General features: G+C 36.7%; 1 protein-coding gene across 3 annotated transcripts in view; it reads right to left on the bottom strand.

Annotated features, from left to right (window-relative positions):
• Window positions 1-439: 439 nt before the first annotated feature.
• Window positions 440-16,972, bottom strand: part of LOC579645 (folliculin-interacting protein 2) — a 34,137-nt gene continuing 17,604 nt past the window's right edge. The window contains exons 4-17 of one of the 3 annotated variants that reach the window (XM_011675669.2): window positions 16,535-16,642; window positions 15,867-16,027; window positions 15,041-15,141; window positions 14,182-14,262; window positions 11,548-11,711; window positions 10,669-10,881; window positions 9,870-10,042; window positions 9,040-9,157; window positions 8,456-8,508; window positions 6,566-7,855; window positions 5,767-5,938; window positions 4,934-5,137; window positions 4,096-4,326; window positions 440-4,019 (exon numbers count right to left, since the gene is read on the bottom strand). In XM_011675669.2, the coding sequence (XP_011673971.2) occupies window positions 4,008-4,019; window positions 4,096-4,326; window positions 4,934-5,137; window positions 5,767-5,938; window positions 6,566-7,855; window positions 8,456-8,508; window positions 9,040-9,157; window positions 9,870-10,042; window positions 10,669-10,881; window positions 11,548-11,711; window positions 14,182-14,262; window positions 15,041-15,141; window positions 15,867-16,027; window positions 16,535-16,642 (3,081 nt within the window). In that variant the 3' untranslated portion in view covers window positions 440-4,007. Of the gene's footprint in view, window positions 4,327-4,933; window positions 5,138-5,766; window positions 5,939-6,565; window positions 7,856-8,455; window positions 8,509-9,039; window positions 9,158-9,869; window positions 10,043-10,668; window positions 10,882-11,547; window positions 11,712-14,181; window positions 14,263-15,040; window positions 15,142-15,866; window positions 16,028-16,534; window positions 16,643-16,972 lie in introns of all 3 variants that reach the window. The other 2 variants (XM_030979886.1, XM_030979887.1) reach the window with 2 other exon arrangements.

The following is a 16,972-nucleotide window of genomic DNA, read 5'->3' as shown; positions in this document are numbered from 1 at the left end:
TTTTCTCTCGCTCTTCCCATTTCTCTTCCATATTCTCTCTCCTTTCCTCTCGCTCTTCCCATTTATCTTCCATATTCTCTCTCTCCTTTTCTCTCGCTCTTCCCATTTCTCTTCCATATTCTCTCTCCTTTTCTCTCCCTCTCCCTATTATCTCTCTTCCATATTCTCTTTCTCTCCCTATTTCTCCTTTTCTCTAGCTCTCCCTTTTTCTCCTCCACATTCTCTCTCTCTCACTCTGTCTGTCTGTCTCTCTCTCTCTCTCACTCTGTTGCATCTGTGTCTCTTCTCTCCATTTCTCATAAATCCATACCCAGCTTTTAATATTACAAAAATTCATCCTCATTAAATTCTGACATTACATCTAAAAAAAGAAAATGACAACAAATATTGGTCAGAGATTACTAAATAAGAAATGGTGTAATGAGACACAATATAGTCCACATTTTGTATAATACTTCACCAATGGTGATTTGCACTTTATTTTTTTGTATTAGAGCTTCATTCACTCCCTGTAACTACTGAATATGTATCTCAAGACTGAAATGTCCCAGCCCAAGACTTTACATTCAAATATATATGTCATATCTACTACTTCTACAAGAATATTTTTGAAACCTGCAAAAATATCTGGTTAGTCTACCGTAAATATTTTCTGTCTAAATAAATATTCCAAGGCCACAAAATCACTCTTTTGAGGTCAAAAACAAAACAAAATTTAAACAAGTGCATACGAAAAAGAAAAAGGGAAGTCAGATATTTGAAATGGACTATCTTTGCATGTCTTGAAAAAGAAAATGTTTTAGAAGAATATAGAAATCAAATTCAAGAGAAACTGGAGAGAAAGGAGTAGCAAAAGAATTTTTTTTTTAGAAAAGATTGTCTAGGTAGACTATAGGAATAATATGTGATAATGAAAGAGAAATTGTAACTGACAATGTAACAAAATGGTTTGATTTGAATCACATACTAGCAGTCTATTATCAAACATTAATGTAGGACACCTTTGAGTATATATATAAATGAGAAGAGATCGAACGGAGTCACAAAGATAAATATAGATAAATATAGCAACAGAGAGGGAGGGAGGGAGGGAGTGGAGAGAGAGAGAGAGAGAGAGAGAGAGAGAGAGAGAGGGTGGAGAAAGAAATATAGAGTAAGATTCTTACTTTACTAGAATACATCAGATATCATAAAAAGAAAAGTTTCATCATGAAATAATAAATTATATATTCATATTTTTGTGTTTACTTAACTCTGTAGTAATAAACTGATCATTGGATTGCATATCAAGTAAATACAAACAACAAATTATCAAGTAATCTTGATACAGTAATCTACAGATAATTACAATATATGGCCATAAATTTATTAACAAAGCAAGCATGAAGTAAGGCAGTGATTGAATATGAAACAAAATTATTTCATTTATCTCAGATTTAAGATGTGATTTTTTTTCCCGTCTAACTCAAAGAAATGCAACAGCTGAGAATATTGTAATAAATAATGTTTTCTTTCATTCAACATATTCCAGTCTTTCAACAAGAAGCCTGAATAGTGGTAGTTTCTTTTTCTCTTTTTCTACATTTCAGTTGATTTGAATATGCATTTGCATATCCACGAATTGAAACGTTTTGAATCTTTCAATACTTTCAAAATGCTCTTTCTATTATATGAGCCGAGTTTACTCTGTAAACAAAGGCAGATAGAAAGAATGAAAGAAATGAAATCAAGAAAGAAAGCAGAAACAGAAAGAAAGCAAAAAAAGGAAGAGAGCGGAAAGAAAGGAAGAAATAAAGAAAGGAAAAAAGAAAGAAAGACAGAAAGACAGAAATATCCCAGACATTGTCTTTCCAAAAGGGAATTCCCCTCAAGCAGTAGACAAGCCAAATTGGAAATTGCTAGGAAAGAAAGAAAATTCAATGCATAACTTTAAAAAGAAGAGCCATTTGTTATAATACTATTTACGCCCTTATACATCAAATTTAATTGCAAAATAAATGTGCTTTTATTTTTCAATACATATCAGTTAACAATCTCTTCCTGCATAAATAAGTAATATTCATTTCACAGTCAACATTTGAAATAATTTCAGTATTCTATGCCTACAAATATTATGTGATAATAAAGCTTGAACATAATATCATGAAATGCATTAATTGATATACATGTATAGTACTGGAAATTCACCATCATTGTACACCAATGAAAATATTGAACAAGTTTTTTCGAGCAAACTCTGAAAATGAGATCTTCACTGCTCATGTCATGATACCCGGGCACATTGGCGTACTTACAGAGGAGGCACAGTGGGCACATCCCTCCTCCCCCCCCCAAAAAAAAAAAATGAATAAGAGAAAACAAGGGAGATGGAAAAAAGGAAAGGGAAAAAGCGAGGAGATGGTGATAGGCCCTACAGGTATCAGTTACCTAGTTATATCACATCGATTGCTCCCACTCATCAGTGCCTTCCTCCACGACACCTCTACATTGATATACCTTAATTACTTAAATATCAAATGTTTTTGTTAAATACAGCTCAAAATCATTAGCTTTCTCACAGTATGGCCAAACACTAAAGGTAGTTAAGAGGCAGTTTAACAATCTGCTGAGAGCCAGAAGGGCCTTGACTGATATCAAAAGCTTACATCTTTCTGGCTCTCAACTAATGATTTGATAGAGGCAGCCAAATGGCTGTGAAACATTTCCAGTAAAGGAACAACACAGTGCAAATACGCACATTTCCATGTATAAATCTAACAAAAAATTGCACGATGTGAATAAATACGATCCTAATTACATATGTATTTCCATAATAGATAATTTTCATATGAAAAGGAAATCTAGATACAAGTGAATAGAAATATTCTACTGCTAATTGATTAATTTTCTTCAATCACTTCGATTCTTATCTAGCCAAAGTAATTAATCAAAACTACCGCAAAGAAGCTATTTCAAAATAGTTTTCCTTCGACTTCGCTCTCAACAACTTTAATTCTGAATAAATTTGTTTGGCTGGCAACTTGAAACATTCCCATGTGTGTAATGTGGTTGCAAAATAGTTGTGATTTTCAAGATATTCTTATATGAATTTCAAATAGCAGTCCTTTGAATATAGAGCCCAATAAAATAGCTTTATAGTCATCACATTCTCGCTAGAGAAAGAATCACCTGCTCTGTATCTATATGCAAACACCAATCTCATGCAGCAGGTTATCGCAAGGATGGTTCTCTTGCAAAGGAGTATTTAAAATTAAGGAATTTTGGATGCCTGCATGTTCAGGGCATTGGGAAACTTTCGAGCTGCTTTGCTATGCACACTAGAAGATTCAATTCTGAATCCGTCATAAGAATATTAAGCATTTCTTCATGAGAATGTTTCCATTTGAGATATACATGTAAACCTGGGCCCTGTTTCATAAAACTTGATATCAATAACATGTTACAAGCTACTGTTATAAGCTACTGAAATCATGGCTTCTGATTGGCTGAGAGCAAATTTGCCATAGAAATTTAGCATTTGTTATAGATAACAAGTTTTATGAAACGGGCCCCAGCTGTCCCTCTTGCTAGCAGTTTGCTCAGAGTTGTTGAATTATTTGCATGTTAAATAAGACAAGCAAGTCCCTACAAAGAGGTACAAAGTGGACTTGGATTTCAGGGATATGTGGCAGATGCCATGAGGTGGATGTCAGGTGGTGTCAAGTTCCGATGAAAATCCGGAGTCAACAGCAGCAGCTAGTCACTAGAAAGGTCTGAAACACCAGTTAAGACATAAACCGTCAGGGCGAGTACTGCTGAAGTAACAGACGCTGTTGTTCAATGGTCTCCCTGAAACACCTGTGAAGATAGAAGCCGTCAGGGCGAGTCCTGCTGAAGCAACATACGCTGTTGTTCAATGGTCTCCCTGAAACACATGTGAAGATAGAAGCCGTCAGGGCGAGTCCTGCTGAAGCAACAGACGCTGTTGTTCAATAGTCTCCCTGAAACACCTGTGAAGATAGAAACCGTCAGGGCGAGTCCTGCTGAAGCAACAGACGCTGATGTTCAATGGTCTCCCTGAAACACCTGTGAAGATAGAAGCCGTCAGGGCGAGTCCTGCTGAAGCAACAGACGCTGTTGTTCAATGGTCTCTCTCATGACGTTAGCAATGATGTGTGGTGAATGGACACTCGCTACGGCCCATAGTAGAGGGAGATCTGTGCAGTCGACGCCCACGGCTCCAGCGAGGGCTTCGGCCATGATCATGGGCTTGTGTTCTAGGTAGGAGGCTACCGAGGTACTCTGGAAGTACAGCTCCTGTAGACGATCCTCTAGGTGCATTAGACACTGTCGAAAGGAAGAACAAGATGATCAAGATCATCAAGATGATTTCCTCCATTTTTATATAATAATAATAATAATAATAATAATAATAATAATAATAATAATAATAATAGTGTAAACTTATAGAGCGCACACACCATCCAGGGACGCTCATGGCGCTAGCTCAGCAACAGTTCTCTTTAATTGTTAATGTTTATTTGATAATAGAGTTATATAATAGGTATATGTATAATATTCTGGGAATGATGACGTATATCATTTAAATAGAATGTTTACAAGTCTGGTTGGTATACTTTAACAACCCCCTGATTATCAAGACTGAGATAATGTAAGCTGGAGTCTACAGAAATATGATTTATATTCAAATTAATTGTATCTGTTGGGTAACAAGAGCAGAAGGAATATTCATTGCCAATAAAAAATCTCCTACAGAAATGATCAGTTTTGGAAATTAAACAAAACTAATTTGCATTGAAGCCTTTTTTAACTATACAAAACAACAAATGAGACTAAATACAGAAATATCTCATTTAAATCTTGAGCTGGACCCACTGGACTGTGAAAAGTACATTTTTTATACTTTCAAAAGTACAAAGTGACATCAACTCACAAAGTCTGAGGAGAGCTTCATGCGATTAAGCTGCATCACTGAATCCAGGAGCTGATCAACAAGTCCAGAGATTCCTACATCCTGAGTGACAGGTTTGTTGCTACATCCTTGATACCTCTTGCAAGACACAGTCTCCACCGTCCAGTTGTCCGTATTGGCCACCAGGTACACATCTTCCAAGTTAGAGTCGTCCAAGACTGGGTGCTATGTGGGAAAAGGATGCAGAGAATTTTGATTTTTACATTGATGGTGGGCAGAAAAAGTTACGACACATAAAGTATAGTTTCCGAATGTCTAAACGATATACCTAGGCCCTTTAGCGTCCTTTAATGAGGTCAACCATTGAACAAAGTTGAGACATGCCTAAAACGCTCAGGCTACATAACTCACTCTCTTCAGATAAAAGGAGATCCTATGAATAGAAGAGCCATACTTAAACATTATTTAATGACCCACTGCAATCATTGTGAAGAGAAACAGGGAAACCCTATGTAAGGGTACACCTGCGTAATCCAAATAAGTTCCATCAGGATACTAGACCAAAACATCATATTTAGTCAATTTTTGTTCTTTCCCTCCTTTATTTACAAACAGCCAGATAGCATTTAGCAAGAAATAAGGGTAGTCATGCTATCAAGCTTTGCTTACTTCGTCAAACCTCCTGTTTGATGTTTTCGATAAGTTACAGCCAGCTTTACTTTATTCTACATATATTCTTTTGTCATGTGCAAATTTGCAATGTTTTGATTGTTATATATTTGTAAAACTGCAAAAGAAACACGGACAGAAATAAATAAATAAAATAAAATAAAATAAAATAATTAGTGCAATACCTGTGCAGACTCAATGAGACTCTTCTCTACCATCTTGGTATCCAGTTGGGGCACGCCCTGAAGGGCAAAGTCAGGCACAAAGTGTTGGCAGTAACCCCCTAGCAGGGAACGACCAAAGTTATCCACATGGGACTTGGTCTTCTCTATCTCCAGTTCAAACATCTGCTCAGAGCTACAGAAGAGGGAAAAAAATACAGAGAGGAAAAAAACAAAACAATGAGATTGTATAACGGTGAAAAGAAAGTAGACGACTATGAACCTCTACGGGGAAAACAAAGACTAAATATAAGAATTACCCTAAGGAATCTCATTTACAAGTGAAAAATTGGGGAAGATCTATCATGAAACAAAAACAAACAATAAGATTACACTATGTATCTAAGCCAAACTTCTGATAAAACATGTTCTTAGGGATAGTTGACCCCTAATGCACAGAAGGGTTTAAATTCCTTATTCAAAACTGGGAACATTGAGATGTATTTCAAAATACATGGCTGGTATTCCACTCGTAAACAAAAGAATAGAGTAGTCTGTCATGTGACATGTCTGTCATGTGACTACTAGTCTGATGGTGTTATTCTAAAAGCAATGTTATCTTTCATTTTAATAAAATGATGTTAATTGCCATAACAAATCAAACTTAGGAATAGTCGTTGCTTAATGTCTGCGCAAAGCTGGCTGCGTTTGTGTATAGTTAAAAGAGACATCTGCTTAAGTACCACAGGTAAGCGTCAGTTCTGTTATGACAAACAACATTTTCCCCCTTAATTCCCATCAAAATATGGCCCCTAGTCCTTACCATGCCAATGGAAGTTCTTCATGATCCAGACAAGTATGATCTGAGAGAGCTGATGAGGCACACGATACAGCTGACATACTCGAAACCGAACGCTTGTATAAATCAGGAGAACGATCATAGTGTCCTGGCCCTTCTGTAGAGTCGAGTCTAGACATCTGATGTTGATTCTGTTCAACACCTTGGCACGAGTGATGACATGAGGTATGAGTAGAAGTGTAAGAGGTATGCCGATGCTGCGTTGCGTCCACTGTATGCTCCTTGTTCGAAGGTGCCACTGTTCTCAGACAAGAGTTTGTGGTAATTGCTATGGAGTCTGAAACTTTGTGTGATTTCAAGTGGTTTGAGTCTGACTTATGTTCAGTTGACAAGACAATATCCGGCTTTGATACACTCTCAACTAATCCTTGGAACTTTGACAATTTCTCATTTGCAAGATTGGGGATCACACACAATTTATCGTTTTCGTTGCTGTCGCATATTCTTGTTAACGTTCTATCATTCCTGTCCTTTGATGAATCTTTCACAGGTTCATCAATGTCAAATCGTAGGAGGTCTTCGATGTTCCTTGAAGCACGACCAACAGGCATTGCAACTTCCAACTTGGATTCAAGCAAACTGTTGTCTAGAGTCTTACACACAATAGAAGATCCCTGGTCATTTTGAACAGTTTGTGAGTTTGACCTTGCTGTTGTTTCAGAAACTTTGCAAGTATCTCCTCCGGCGACCACTTGATTGTGTTGAGGCATTCTAGAATCTGAACTGTCCCTGAAAACGTTATCGCTCTCCTCAAATCGATTGTGAATCCTTAAATTGCTGCTGTTGGACAGCGTTACATTAGTTCTATTTAGCTCGTGAATACAACTTGATTTCTTCAATGCTACACCATCTTGAACCTCATTCTCAAATCCAACACCGTCATCACTTGAGGTTTCCGTAGGCAACAGCCTATCGCTACCCTTCGGCATATCCGGGATGTAGAACACCGGTTTATTGCTCGATTCGCTCTGAGTCAACCCTCCTACATCCTCGATCCCACTGTCCTCTGTTTTGGCAAGAACCAGCTCCTTCGTCAAAGTCCTTCGACGATCAATCAAATCATCCGATTCAGACAGTGCTAGTTCGGGACATTCCATGATGATGTCTTCGCACTTCTCGTTGACTTCGTGGACCTCGCTGCATCGGATGAAGTAGGATAGCACGTAGAGCAGCCTGCACACCACATCAGCACGCTTCCCGACTATAACCGTCTTTGCAACCCTGTTCGGAAGCCCGATGTTGCCATACATGTCTCTGTAAATGAAAAGGAAAATTATGCAAATGAAATGAAAGAAAGGAGACCCTTAATCGAACAGTAACACAAGCCTACTACATAAAAAAAATTTCAACAATAACCGTCCTTGCAACCCTATTTGGAAGCCCGATGTTGCCATACATGTCTCTGGAAACGAAGAACAAAATTATGCAAATGAAATGAAAATAGGGGACCCTGAATCGAACGGTAACAAAAGCCTACTGCATAGATGCAACAAAAATATTCACTTTCTAACAGATTACAAGATGACAGCTTTTATGTAAATAAAAAGAGTAGAGATGATTCACCTCATTCTTCCTAGCATTAGTTGACTGGAAATAAATTTACAATGAAAAACAGCCTAAATTCAAATGCATGTAACTAACCAAAGGTTCAAAAGATTTAGCAGGAATATCATTAACAAAAGAATATCGAATGGCGGTATAAGTCCTTCCTTCAATTATTAGAAGAAATACAATTATTACTCCCAAAATTTATTTTAAATTCTATTAATTTCATAGATATTTAACACACAGCTTCACGTACATGTATACTCATGCTCACTCATAAACAGATTCAGAAAAAAAATGAAGACTCACCCCAACTGTGCCCAGAGTGGATTGTAAGGATGACACTTGGCTAGTATATCTAGCTGTAAAAGAAATAAAAAAGACATATTAATTTATAATCCACTGGAGCTGGCTCATTCATTTACTGACCCTATGGGATTAAGAGAATTCAATCATCCATGGATTCATGACTCTAACTATCATACTTTTTTCCTTTTTTTTCCAATCAATTTATTAATTGAATAATACGTACGTAAGAAACACAAAGAAAAACACATGAATTATACTTATATCACAAAATTAATTATACTTTAAAAAAAAAAATTATCAACATTTTTTCTCCAGAGATGATACTTTTCAACAAATCGCCCTCCATTATATTTCCTTTCTCCTTCCTTCTAACAAACATGTTAACTAGAGCTATATTGAACAGAGCAGCTAAATGATATGAACAAACATATACCTCAATATGAATGACAATATTCTGGACCGTTCATGGTAAAAATAATCCCTGAAAATGGAAAAATATGACATTTAATCTCTCTTATGTATGCGCTATCTTCATATCTGGCTAGAGATAGACAATCCTCCATCCGACTGTAAAGCGTACTTACAGTTGTTGATGAGTGTTTATCAAGGAAGGCGCGGCTGGGCGTGGCTCCGGCTGGCATCACCGTGGGAACCCAGGCAAGATGGTGCATCAGAACTCCAGTCATCAGACGACTCATGAAACTGAAAAGACAAAACAATTTGGGGGTCTTCAAGATGTACTAGAATTATTTTACTCACTATACAGAAGCTAATATATAAAACAAAATACCAAGGTTTTGGAATAACCTACCATAAGACAAAACAAAAGCCTCATTGGTTGCTGTCTTCAAAGTTTTGTTGAAGACTTACTTGTTTTCAGGAGCTTTTGAATAGTTTTTACTGTGTGTATGTAAAGTAACACTGTTTTGTTTTCATCACAGCGCAGTAGAGTATATTCATATAGTAACTGTACAATATAAATTGATCTAAGTACTATTATTAATACCACCATTATAGAAAGAAATGCTATCAAGTTCTTCCTCCTGGTTATGGACAAATGCATGACTTAACTGCTGATTAAGCAGAATTTTTTAGCAAGGGTTCATATTTCCTTTTTGTTTAAATAATCCTTATCTTAATGGTTTATAAATATACAGAAGATTTGAGGTGACTGATAAAAAAGCACAGGATTCTGAATATAGTTCATGGTACTTCTTTCTTGCATCTCCAACGGCCTTTAGAATAAACTTCACAATTCTGAAATGAGAATATTATTTCCATTTTATTTCTGAATTGTACAGTTTATTCTCAAACAGGGACATGACTTCAATTTACATTCATAAAACATTAAAAAAATCGAATTATAGAGACGCCAAGATCTGACCCCTACCAAAGGCCTTTTCTAAACACTTACAAATTGTTCTGTTTGCTGTTGTGCGTCTCCAGGACTCTGCCCAGTTCTCGGACGAGATGCTCGCACAGATGACCTCTCTGCTGGGGGTAGGTCATGAGGTTAAGCCAGATGGGTCGTTGGATTCTAGGGGAGGTGTATAGCCGAATCACGCTCAGCTTGAAATGCTCAAGGGCCTGTACAGGTGAAATCATTGGAACGTATGAAATTAATTGGTTGTCAATGACTTGATAAATGGAATTATATACAGAAAGAGATATCTGTGTCCCTCTCTCTAAATCTGTAACTCAAACATTCATTAATTGATATCTACTTTGTACAAAGTAACTGACTTTATCTGACTGTTATTTTGGAAAAACATTCAAGTGGACAGGAAAATGTCCACCTAATGAACAATTGGGCATTATTTCTTTTAACATGTCTGTGACTTAGTGTGGTAAAGCTAATACAACTGGCAAGTTCCTTTGGTTTGCTTTTGGGTACAGCTATTTCTCTGGAAAGGAATTTGCTGAATCCATTTTAAATTTGAAACACCAAAACTGAAGAAACAAGAGGGAGGGGGACTTTTAGTCCACCGAATCTGTTTCTACTTAACAACAGTAAATTCATCTTAAAGATGTTCATGCGTGGGTATATAGTCTTTGATGAAGTAGACAACTTGGCTATCACTACATAACACTGAGCCAACAGGTATTACGCTCCTGTGCGTACGACTACGTCCGTGTGCTGCCCTCTATATACCCACGCATGAGCAACTTTAGTATCTTCTCAAAAGGAAGAAATTTATCCTATCTCTGCCTACCTCCATTATAGGTCTTATGAAGCTCTTGCGATGATAACTGAGTGCTTTCTCAATGGTGGACACCAGTCTCTGAAAGTGGCCCTCAAGCAGAGAGAAGTGAGAGAAGAAGAATCGCCGGAACTCCTCGTCCTCCCTTCCAGAGGGCGCTTCTGGCAGCTGGAAGAGAATAGCCACGCCGATCTTTGGGTAGCGCTTCCTCCGTCTGATTGGCTGCTACAAATCACACAATATTTTCAAATTATAATTTACCAGGCACATTTCATGTAAATGATTAGGAATATAGAATAGTTATTGATACAGTGAGCCTACTACTACCAGGAAGGTATTCTCCATTTTTGCTTCAATATATATAATTAATGTTGGAAGAGAATAGCCACACCGATCTTTGGGTAGTGCTTTCTCCGTCTGATTGACTGCTGGAAATCAAAATCACATGACATTTCAAATTTCAATGCTATACACATTTTATGTTCATGATTTTTAACTATAGCAAATGAATTATTGACGTAGCATGCCTCCTTCTACCTGGTTGATATTATCCATTCTCACCTAAATTGATATATTTTATGTTTTTTGTTGCAATCATGATAACTTTGTTCTTTCTCTGACTTAACATCTATTTGGACCTGAACATTTTCTCCCTTCATCTCCCTGTAATCTTTCTCAAAACTGTTTTTTTCCACTTTGGGGGGGGGGGGGGGGGGGAGTAATCATTATCATGTCTGTAAATTGGGGGGGTTGCTTTACTTTGATCACTTTGGGGAAGATTGGTCCCCAATATAAAGTTTCCTTCAGGAAAGCATACAAAAAACAAAAAATTGATAATAGACAAACTGCTTAGTACACAAAGCACCAAAGAGGGAGCACCAACTAACTAACCTCTTCCACGTTATTGATATTTTCTGATGACCTTCTCCTGGCAACCGTCTCCATACTGGTGACCTGGCTTCTTATCCATCGTCTGTGAAGGCTGCCGTTGGAGGCGGAGCTTGAGACACTGCCTGGTGATGATGGCAAGAAAGGAGCTAAGAAGCTTCCTGATGCTGTGGACAAAGTATACAAGGTCAAGGGTCAAAGGTTATTCTATGCTCTTGACACAGGATAAAACATTATGTGCAAAGCTACATTGACCATATTATTATTATTATTTGTTATATAAGATTATGTTTTATTTGTTTTATAAAATGATGTTTTCTAACAATATTTTGATAATGACCGGTCATTACCCAAATTACCTTCGATTACGCGCTAGGCAAAATAAATGCCTGGTCACGTGTACGCTTTCAGCCAATCATTTAATTAGGATCCACGTCATCATCTTATAATAAAAACTATGACATATGCGATATCAGGGGCTATACTAACTCCCCCTCACCTAATAAGCTTGGGAATAAAGAAGTCCCGAGAGTCTATTTATTAATTGCTAAGTATCTGTGTTTTCTATTGAAGTGACACTTAAACGGATGATGAAATGCAAGTAGGAAATACCAAATGTCACTTCTCTTGGTATGAACAAGAAATGGTGTGAAAATGTTACTTTTAAACAAAACATGACCTTTAAAGTTCAATGATTAAATCTTACATTGTCACAGATACAATGCAATAAATGTGTTTTAAATCACTATAGCATCCTTCTGCTTTTACCATCATAATAACAAGTATGTAAACTTTTGAGGATATCCTTGTATGCTTAACGTTTGATGGTTAAACAATACTCATTTTTCACACCAATATCATGTGACCATAACTCTGGGCGTCAATGTGATTTTCACAAGTACAAACCATAACCCAGGCCACAAGATCAATTTTATGTTTTAACTTATTGTTCTAATGGGGGATCTGCGACACATGCTTTGGCAACAAATCATTTCACACTCAATAACCTACACAAACTAAATTCTTAAATTTAACCCTGGGTACAACAATACACCTAACCTTAACTCCAAACCAAACCAAAAACCGAGCTGCAAGCCTTATCCTCACACAAAATCTTTGATGAAATAATCCCTAAAGTGCTTATAACCAAAGCAAATGTTGGGTCACTGCTATCAGTCAGTTTCTGACTGAACTACACCTGATTTCAAAATACAACCTTGAAATTAAAGTTTTGTTTCGTTTTCCCAGATGTGACGAGCTGTACATATGTTTATACAAAAGTCCTTAGGATGAAGCTAGATTAGAAGTCAACATGGCGTTTACTTTCAGAGATCGTTGTTCAGAGTCTTATGTCGTTTCTTTTTCATCACTAGAGTATTAGTCAGGGAATCTGGGATATACAGGCCAGATCTAGGCCCATATGAGAGATCAAGATCGCATCTAACAGTATCAAACACACTGCTATGCAATTCAAAAGTCGTGGGTTCGATCCCCAACATGGCGCTAATGTCCTTTGGCAAGGCATTAATCTACGATTGCCAATCCATACCCAGGAGAGAAATGGGGACCTGGTAAGATGACGAAAGCATTTGTGTTAGTAATTGCCATATGCCCTCACGGTGACCATATGGTAAGAATACTCCCCAGGGAGTGGAGAATGAATTTAATAAACGGGATAAAAGCGCTTAGAGACGGTATTTCTTATTAAGTGCTATATAAATCCAGATTATTATTTTTGGACAATGGATGTTACATTCCATCCCTTAACAGGTAATACCAAACACAGCCCTGACAATGGTCGGGAAGAGGAAGTAAGTGAGGAAGGAGACAATGCAAAAATAAACATGTGATCATAAAACAGGTGATTTTCCTTTATATGCACCTGTGATTGCTATTAATAGGGATGCCTGGGCTAATCACAACGAAAGTAGAGATATGCCTTTAACATTATGTTTCCTTCACTGCTTTATCTACAAGCTATTTCTTCTTTCGTGAACTATTGTAATGCTGCTACTGTCATCAAGCGATTGTACATCATAGATTGTGTGATTATGCATATGACCTGGGCTTACATCTAGCTGCTAATAGAAATGCAAGGGCTATTCGTAACAAAAGTAGTCATAACTCCACATATTTTCCCTGCTATTTCCTTGACTACCATCACTACAACTAATTTCTTCTTCTCAATGCCATTTCTACTGCAACTATTATTTTGAAAGCCGTTTGCTACTACCATTTATAGTGATGCTAATTCTTTGAGAATGTGACATATCAAAGCTTACACCTAAAAATATCGAACAAAGGCCCTAACTCAACCGGTCCACCTTTCATTCTTGAGTTACGAAAAACACAAAAGAACAACAAACTGTCAAGGGGTATGAATATTTAAGTTGTTAACTGTATATGAAGAGCTTAATTCCAAAAGGAGCTAAATCCACTTTTGATGACAATTGAGTTATTGATTTCAGAACATTGTTCACTTTCAACAAAATTATTTACCTAAATTTTGGGAGCAATTATGAAAAAATGCACCTTCCATAGAAACCTTAACAAAATCTTTCTTTTTTCTCAGAAGTTACAAAAATGCATTTAGCTCCTTTTGGAATTAAACTCTTCATATGTTGATAAATAACATACCTGAGAATTCTCCACTCTCGTCATCCAGTCCCAGAATGGTAGGTGGTGTGGGCATTGCTATCGGCATCGGCATGCTACGAGCTAATACAATCATACAAACAAACAAAAAAAGGAGTTAACCAGATTAATTCAGGCTTGATAAGTTACTTAAAGCTAATCTTGAGCTCTGGTATATGGGAATTATATTTTGAGAGAAAATTGCCATGATTTAATCTGGATTGTTTATCCTGCAGTAGATTGGTTGTTTTCATCAGTGAATTAAAACTACCTCACAAAAACTTGCTGGAAATCATCTTCATTAGAATTGTTTAGTACATATCATTTATTTGTAATCTTGACCATTCAGTGTAAATTTCGTTGGATTCTGTGAGAATTTATTTTCTATATTTACCAGAACTCAAGTTAATCTGTAATCTTCCGATAGGAGAAACTGCATGATTTATCAATTATTGAATAAATAAATTTGAGTCAGAAAAGAAACACTACTGATTAAAAGAAGTCACCAATGCTTTAAAAAACTGTACACATTTTATGCGGCCCTAATAAAAATAAAAATAAAAATATGTGACTATCCAGGACTTCTAAATATACTGAATTGAGTAACTTAAACAGGGAATCATAATATTCAGCTAGTCAAAAAACGATTAAAAAAAAAATCACGATTTGTAAACAAACTTTGGTTCATGATCCTTTTTGAAAGTGACTAGAATATTTTCTTCATATTCACCGGTAAAACTAGTATAAATCATTCAATACCGGAGAAATGTTTGTTCATATCCAGAAGGACTTAAATGCTTTGACAGCAGGGTATTCACAATGACAGGTCTAATCCCGACAATCCTGTAACAAAATGACTCACCGATCTCAACAGAGGGCAGGCTTGAAGTGCTAATACTCCTAGGTATGGTCATGTCTGCGCAGTACAGGCTAATAGAGTCTTTGTCGCCTCCATCCGTTTCCCTGATAATAAAATGAGAAGAAAAAAAACAAAACATGAATCCAAATCAAGCATTACAGAGTAGATTCGTTTCTCTATGTAGAAGCATGTGTCATATTAGATAGAATCAGCTATAATTAGCCTATCAGGGTATAATTTTTCACATGCTTTTCAAAAGGTGCATATCTCAATTACCTAATTAGTGAGTGTTATAAAGAATTAAGTTTGAATGGAAATTTTGTTTGAACATGCTGTTTTTAAACAGGGCCTGTAGCTATGTTTTCTTTTATTTGTATAAATGAATCATAGAAGTGCCATTTGAGTAAAATTGTATAAAATAGGCTGAATAAATGATTTCTTATGTGGGATCCAAGAAGACCCTTTCCCTGTCATTACAAGGTAATCTTATGATGCAAAGGTTCTGGTTAGAAGGGCCATCTTTTATTGTCCATCAATAAACCATTACAAACTAGGCTAAGGCTTCATTGCAGAATACTCCACAATGCATTAGGATCAGGGTTTGAGTTATGGTCAGGGTTGGAGTTTGAGTTAGCATTAGACTTCACAGGGTTAGGATAAGGATTAAGATTAGGTGTAGGACTAGGATCAGTCTTAAGATACGGATCAAGAATAGGGTTAGGGTTACTTGAGTGATGGGGTATCTTGCAGTTGTACCAAAATCTTATCTGAACATTTCGGGGGACATAGAAATGCTTCTTTAGAGACAATTATAAAGGGATCAACTTACAATTGTTCATCAGGAGGTTTGAGTTGGAAGACCCTTGACAGCATGACCTTGGGCGGCGTCTTGAAGGTATGGACCTTGATGATAGGACCATTGGAACTCATCGGAATGGACCCAAACAGCATCTCACCAAGCATCTTCACATCAGATCCTGGACGGGTGTACTACGATATAGAACAGATTAAATAATGAACATTGATTGGAATTTATATATTAAAGGGATTGGGCATCTTTGCCTCAGATTCTAAACAAATTCCTTGATTTAGCTCATGCTCCAATCATAATCAAAAACCTTTAGGTCAGCCAGGAATCCCATGACTTTAACAAGCTGATCGCATGTTTGATTATCAAGATATTTATGATTGGAATTCGAAATTTCAAAAATGTTTCCTAACAGTTTTTATGACACTACAGTCTATTCGGGAAAATGTGTATGGTAAAACCAGTCACTCAAAGATTTTTACTTTTTTGAAGCACAATTTTTTATGGCTTCAATATTACACCATATCACAGACACTGATAACACGTAAGGCCATGCATCTCAGATTTGTAAAACTGGAAACATTGCCTTTAATGCCTTTGAGACTGGTTTCATGTTCTTATCAAACCAATTCTCAACCAACAACCAAGTCAACCACCGATTCTCCAACCAATAAACTACTGTAACTGACCTTGTATCCATCCACAATATGAGGAGAGTTGACCGTAGGTTTGCTGTTATTCTTGACATCTGAGTTGACATTTTGTCTGCATCGGGGTGATGATCTATTGGTAGAGGTCTGAAAAAAAAGACAGAATATTTGAAAAGGAACATTATTACAAAAACAAGTAATATTGTAAATTATGTGAACACTGGTACTCCGAAATAATACTTCCTAAACAAACACAAAATTATACTGGAACATTTTTTATTCTTCAACAACCCTGTTTAAGCAGGTAGACTATTAAATGCAATGAATTTGTCAACAAACCTGTTTGTAGTCTAAACAAGGGAAATGCTCTCGGCGGTCTCGCCTGCATTACGCAATTTGATATGATGAAAAATTGAGGTTGGGACATTATTTATAGGCAGGGTGGCCCATCAGCAGGCCCCCCAAAATGAAATCCTC

This window comes from Strongylocentrotus purpuratus, unplaced genomic scaffold, assembly GCF_000002235.5.
Source record: "Strongylocentrotus purpuratus isolate Spur 01 unplaced genomic scaffold, Spur_5.0 spur5_scaffold_10, whole genome shotgun sequence".
NCBI classification, from domain to species: Eukaryota; Metazoa; Echinodermata; class Echinoidea; order Camarodonta; family Strongylocentrotidae; genus Strongylocentrotus; species Strongylocentrotus purpuratus.
This window is presented reverse-complemented; position numbering and strand designations above follow the sequence as displayed.